This window comes from Penaeus monodon, chromosome 12, assembly GCF_015228065.2.
Source record: "Penaeus monodon isolate SGIC_2016 chromosome 12, NSTDA_Pmon_1, whole genome shotgun sequence".
In the NCBI taxonomy this organism is placed as follows: domain Eukaryota; kingdom Metazoa; phylum Arthropoda; class Malacostraca; order Decapoda; family Penaeidae; genus Penaeus; species Penaeus monodon.
The window spans coordinates 52,039,009-52,045,867 of NC_051397.1; the positions used below are offsets into that span (position 1 = coordinate 52,039,009).

Sequence of the window (6,859 nt, forward strand, 5' to 3'; positions counted from 1 at the left end):
ATATATATATGTATATATATATATATATATATATATATATATATATATGAATATATTCTCTCCCCCACACTCTATCTCTCTGCTCCATTCCCGCCCTCGCTAGCTCTCCCCGCCTATCTCGAATATAAATACATAAATACACTCGCATGCGCATGGAGTCAGTCAAGCATGCTATAGAGGTGCGTTTCGTGTCCGCATTCTTAAACAGGAGACGAGTGGCGGCCCTTGACAGATCTGGTGAGGTGAGATGATTGGCAGTTACAGTCCAGCCACCCTATTGGCTGTTTGTTTTCTAAATATCTCTCAAGTACCAACACAGAAACCAAATTATGCTAACGTGACTCAGTTATCGTGAACTGATGGCATGCGAGCGTGTGGGACCGCGAGGCCAAAATAAAAGAAGATAAAACTGTGACTATGTCTGTGTACGTGTGTGCGTCTCTCTCTCGCCCCCTCCCCCTCCTCCCCCACTTCTTCTCACCCCCCCCTCATTTGTTCGGCCTCTGGGAGATGCTTCGCGACAGGAAATTGATCTCCTGTTAATGTATCGATGCATGTCACCGGTGAGCATGTGTCTGCTGTTTTTGTTTGGATGATGTTTATGTTAATGGATTACTTGTCTTCCTGTTATTTTCTCTCGCTGTCTATTTTTCTGCATAAATGCGCATTTGTCTGTTTCACTATCCATCTATCTATCTATCTGCATCTATTAATATATATATCTGTTTATCCATCGACCTGTATGTATGTATGAATATATGTATTTTTCTATATATGTATTTTTATGCATGTATGCATATATGCAAAGTATCGGTCCAGTTTTGTTGTCACATAGCTAAGCAGACTCCTCATGAAAGCCGCAGCCCCAGTAACACGATTTTCCTCTCCGCCCACAGGGCAGTACGGCGGCCTCACGCCCATAGACTCCTTGGACTCCCCCTACGCCACGACGCCCAAGAGCTCGGCGGTCCCGTACTCCCCCGAGGGCGAGAGCTTCCCGGCCCACAGCGGCGACTCCTTCTGCGGCTCCGACATCAGCTTCGAGGAAGGCCGGATGGACCAGTTCGACGACCAAGGCGAGATGTAAGTAGCCCGACTTCCTTCGAGGCTTCCCGATGCCCTCGCGCCTCACGTGCCAAAGTTGTCCGAGTGAGTTCTGTTAGAGATCCATCGCTGTAGCGTCTCGTTTTCTTTCTTCTCCTCCACAGGTCGTCGGGTCCCCCTCCTCCCCCGCAGCAGCCGCAGGCGCCCCCGGACGTGCCCGCCATGGTGGGGGTCGCGGGATCCATGTACCCGCAGATCAACCCCATCGACAAGCTGTACCTCATGCAGAACTCGTACTTCGACCACTGACGGCAGCCCCTCCCTCGCCCTCCCGACGGTCTCAAGCTGGGAGAAGTTCTCGCGAGTTTCAAGGAGAGCGAGGCGCGAGGGGCGGTGAAGACAGAGGTGGCGGAGGGCGTCGTGCCCAGGCCGGTGGGCCTCCCCTCCTGGGAGTTCCCTTTCTGAGCTCCTCGAGGCTCCGACTCATGGTCCCAGTGAGAAGTGCTACGGTGCGCAGCGCGCGAGTGAACTGAACTTTCGGACAGAGCAACGAGAGAAAAAAAGATTGCCGAACTTTCTCTAGGTCAGCGTCAGTATTTGCGACATTTCGCAGGAAAAAACAAGTTGCACGCCTTGTGGTTGAAACCCGCAGCAGCATTGCTCTATTTACAGAATTTCTGTGGCTTAAGATGAACCATGTGTTGCTGGTAACAGTGAAACCAAACAAACACACGCAAACAGGTGCAGACTCATTCAGCAAAGTTTTCCTTTCCTCTTCCAACCCGCGCTTCACCATCGCCATTCGTTATTCATCCGCAGCAGCCATGTCGGCCTGATACAGCCTCCACGGCGTGCCTCGCTTCCACCTCCCCTTCCTGGCTCCCCTCACTCAAAACTCTCCCCTCGCTTTTCAAAGAGCTACTTCCCGCGCTTCTCCCCTCGCCCATTTTACTTTCCTCCCGAAAAATGTCGACGCTCTCTACCTTTCCCCTCTTCAGGCATCGTTTCACCCCTCGCCTCTCATATTCCTTTCCCCTTCACTTTGTAGTTTGTCTCTCTCCTGCCTCATCTCCTTTCCTTTACTCGCGTCCATCCTTCCCGTCACCATTATCATCATTTCTCTCTCTCTCTCTCTCTCTCTCTCTCTCTCTCTCTCTCTCTCTCTCTCTCTCTCTCTCTCTCTCTCTCTCTCTCTCTCCGTCCCTCCCCCCCTTCTCTCTCTTTCTCTCTCTCTCCCCTTCGGGCCCCTCGCAAGCAGCACTCGTATAACATTCCTTCTCTCATTCCCTCCCCACATTCGCCCTCCGCCCTCCCATTAGTCTTTCTCTCCCTCTCTTTCCCCTCTCCCCTTTTCTCTTTCTCTCTACCTTCCCTCCATGTCCGAGGTAGACGAAGCCCTCTACCGGCGTTCGTATTCACCCTCCATGTTGACACACCCAGCCGGCCATTTTGTGCGCAAGGAGGCGGAAACTGGACTGGCGGGAGTTCCCTCGTCACGTCTACATCCGGGAACCTTTTTCCAAGTCACGTTCGGATGTCGACGCCTAAGAGAATTTTCGTGTTCGGCCGCCGTCTCTCTGCTATTTTTTTTTTAATGAAATTCGACAATCGTATTTCGACTTTAGATTCTTTGTCGATCTCTCTTTGTCGGTCTCTGTCTGTCTGTCAGTCTGTCTGTCTGTCTCTCCCTCTCTCCTAACCCTGCCCTTTTCCTTCTCTCTCTCCCACACCTTCTCTCTCTCCCTCCCCCTCCCTCATCTCTCCTCCTCTTTCCTTCCCTCCCTCCTTCCATTTCTCCCTCCTCCCCCCTCACCCTCTCTCTCTCTCTCTCTCTCTCTCTCTCTCTCTCTCTCTCTCTCTCTCTCTCTCTCTCTCTCTCTCTCTCTCTCTCTCTCTCTCTCCCTCCCTCCGTCCCTCCCTCCCTCCCTCCCTCCCTCCCTCCCTCCCTCCCTCCCTCCCTCCCTCCCTCTCTCCCTCCTTCCCTCCCTCCCTCCTTCTCTTTTCATATCCATCTTTCTATCTACCTATTCACCTACTTACCATTTTTTTATATACACTCACGCCAAGCCTTCGCTCCAGAGAAAGGAGAATAATGATACGGAGAGAACGAAAGAAAATAAAAAATATCACGTAAGAGAAAAATCCCCGTTCGGGATGTATCGGTCAGAGTGTTTTATAATTCGCTGGGGATTTTTCTCTTGGGCGAGAAAGTTTCTAGTCAGCAGGGCGAAGTCAGGAAGTCTTGCAGGAGATAGGGAGAGGGAGGGAGGGAGGGAGGGAGGGAAAGAGAGAGGGGGGAGGGAAGGAGGCAAGGAAGGAGAGAGGGAGAGAGAGAAAGAAAGATAAAAAAGAAGAATGAAAGAAGAGAGTAGAGAGGCAAGGGGATACGACTAGGGGATGAGATAGAAGGGAAAGATAGCGATTAGAGAGGCAAGAGCGCAAAGGTAGCATAAGGAGTAAGAAGAAGAACAAGAAGATGGAGAAGAGGAGGAGGCGGAGGCGGGAGAGAGTCTTCAGGAGGCCACTATCGATCCCTTGGGCGAGTCTTCAGACCAGGGGGCCGGAGTGCTGTTTCCTCGGAGATGGAACTTCTTTTGTCCATTATTCTTTTTTTTTCTTTCTTTCTCTCTGTCCTTCCTTTTTTGGGCTTCTATTTTTATCGCTTTATCGTGATGGCTCTCTCGCATTTAATAGTTTCTTTTTGATTTCCTGGAATGAGCGAGGTCTTGGAAAAGAGGCACTGCGTTTTGTTGTCCGTGACAGTACAGATGCGGCGGTGCAGAGTTACAGACGAAAGAGGCACCGGGAGAGGGAAGAGGAGGGAGAGGGAAGAGGGGGAGAGGGAAGAGGGGGAGAGGGAAGACGAGGGAGTGGGAAGAGGAGGGAGAGGGAAGACGAGGGAGTGGGAAGAGGGAAGAGGGGGAGAGGGAAGACGAGGGAGTGGGAAGAGGAGGGAGAGGGAAGAGGAGAAAGAGGGAGACAGAGAATTGTGGAAGCCTGAGGTGAAAGAGGGAGATGGAGAGGAGAGAATCGTTAAGAAAAAGAGGGAAAATGAGGAAACACTGAAATTATCAACAGCATAGAAAGAGAAGCTGAGAAAGAAAGGAAAAGAGATGGAACTAGAGTGGAGGGTGGAAGGGTAGATGAAGGAGAGGAGAAGGAAGAGCGATGATAATAAGAAAAAAAGAAGATAAACGCTCTAAAACAAACCAGAAAATGATCGGAAGAAGCGCGTCATGGCACACAAACTTGGCCGGAAGGTATCCCACCCTTTTTTTCTCTCTGGTACCTTTCGTCTCATTCCAACACACCATCTATTAACCACGTATCGCTTTACCCCTTCATTCATCAGCATGTTTTACCCTTTCATTTACACCTGCCCATGGAGTGCTGCATACGCCTCTCCGTGTAGACTTTCGTGCTTAACCCTGCTCCCCGCCCTGCGCTCCAACACAAACAGGGACAGCCGCGGCAGGTCCCCCACGGTGCTTTATGAGGCCGTCGAGACTAGCCTGCCTTCTGCTGCCTCCTGCTGCCTCCGCTGGCTTCTCTCTGCTCTACTTTCCTCGGTTATCCGCTGTTCTGCGATAATCCTTGCTCCTCTCTTTTTTTCTTCATCTTTTTATTTATTTATTTATTTATTATTATTATTTTTTTTTGCTTCATTCATACTAGCTTACATAAAGCTGTAAACACACACACACACACACACACACACACACACACACACACACACACACACACACACACACACACACACACACACACACACACACACACACACGCACGCACACGCACACGCACACGCACACGCACACGCACACGCACACGCACACGCACACGCACACGCACACACACGCACACACGCATACGCACACACACATACACCAGCAACCGAAGCAGCTCTGGCGCGACACTAAATTTTCCCGAGGGAGCGCCATGGCTGGTGTCGCGAACGCTGCTCGCTGTCTATCGGAATCAAAATTTTCTTCTAGTCATTCCCCAGTACGAATTACAGTATTTGCTAATCAAAGAAAAAGGAGTAAAAGAAGAAAATGAAAAAGAAGTATAAAAATAAGTAAGATAAAGATGAAAGAACTTGATGACTGTACATACATTAAATCTTTATTGTGATATTTCCTAACCACACGAGACAGAAAAGTTCCAATCCAAAGCGAAAAGAGAGAGAAGAAGGTAGATAATCAGTGTGACGTTTCTGAAGTGACGTGTGAGTGAGCGTTGAAAAGACGTGGGAAGCGCAGCTGGCGTGGACAGGGCGTCGCTACACCAGCTGTGAAACGTCGCTACACCAGCTGTGATGGAAACGATACGGTGTAAGTCAGCGTACAAATTTCTACGGCGGATGCATATCGAACAAATGACTTTCATTAACAGTGATTTGTTAAAAGAAGGAAGCTTTTGCATTTGCCTCTGAAAGGAGAAAACCTGCCTGGACAGTGTACAGCAAAGGCATCTAAAAACTCCAGCAGCAAAGAAAACAGAGATTAAGAGAGAAAAGCGACTGCTGGGCGTGGAAAAAATTAACCAAATGTTCCTAGTCAACTATGAGCTTTGAAAACTACAAATGTGTGTTTCAATGTAGGTTAATGTTAGGACTGGTTTGTTTCATGTATTGGTGATGACCACAACGTTATCATAAATTGGAACGAGATTGTATTTCCCCCTGTGTACATAAATGTTCAAATTTCTTCTATCAACTTGCATATACCAAAGATACAGGAGTTTTAAAAGTCTTTACGCTCGCTCTAGACTTCCCGATGGTGCACGGGCGCGGAGATTGGCCAATCAGGACCATTCAGATTCGTATGACGTCACAGCGTCGGCTCTCCTGATTGGCCAGTCTCTTTACAGGTATATGACTAACCTGGCAATTTTCGATCAGTGTCATATTCCTCTTCCTCTTCACTCTATCATTCATTTCATCATACGTAATCATTCATTTTCTTCACAATAAATATTCACTTGTTATTTTCAAACACGCTTTTTATTATACATTGAAATAATATTTTATATATTCATCAGTCACAACTATAAGGAAAAAAATGTCAACAAAAAGTTATATAAATTATTTTCAAACCTGCTATTGCAAACATTTAGGTAGCTTAGTTATTGCGTTCAATGTGACCCTAAATGCAATATCAAATTTCTGTTAATTTCGCTGGCTTTGAACTCGGAAAAAATATAATTATACGGAGTGAGGTATATATATTTCATTTGATTTTTTCCAATTGAAATTTTGCCATTTTATTTTATCATCTATATATTTATAGATAAGATAATTGTGAATTATTAATGTTCTATTTTCTAAATATTGGAAATAGAATCCTGCTATATTCTGTGTATATTATGTATGAATGCTCTTGCAGTATATATATTTCTACCTTTTGTTTGTTCTTTTGTAGCAGTCTGTGAGCATTTTACTCTTCATTGATGTATAATTTCTGCCATGAGTCGTATTTGCGCTTATTTCTAAATGACATATCAGAATATTATAATTTATGGTGACTGGAGACGTCTTTCCATGGATCCGGACACAGGAGTAGATTTTTGCTTGCTCCTCCATCTGCCCGCGCCCTCCGCTTCGTCCGTATCTTCGCTTCCTGGATTGTCTCCGCTCATTTGCCCACTACGGAGAGTAAGGAATACAACGTTGGGAGTCGTTTTGGTGTGGAATTTCACTATGTACAATCAGAGTTAAAGCCAATTGTTCGTATTTCATATAACTGGATATATACATATCTATATATACTTATATATTTTTTTCCTTTCTTCTCGAAAAAGAGAAAAATCTTTA

General features: G+C 46.9%; 1 protein-coding gene across 2 annotated transcripts in view; it reads left to right on the forward strand.

The window, feature by feature from the left end:
* LOC119579583 (LIM homeobox transcription factor 1-alpha-like) overlaps nucleotides 1-2,782 on the forward strand; it is a 39,901-nt gene extending 37,119 nt beyond the window's left edge. For both annotated transcript variants that reach the window (XM_037927504.1, XM_037927505.1), the window contains exons 6-7: nucleotides 897-1,083; nucleotides 1,209-2,782. In XM_037927504.1, coding sequence (XP_037783432.1) covers nucleotides 897-1,083; nucleotides 1,209-1,353 — 332 coding nt within the window. In that variant the 3' untranslated portion in view covers nucleotides 1,354-2,782. The remainder of the gene's footprint in view (nucleotides 1-896; nucleotides 1,084-1,208) is intronic.
* Nucleotides 2,783-6,859: the final 4,077 nt, after the last annotated feature.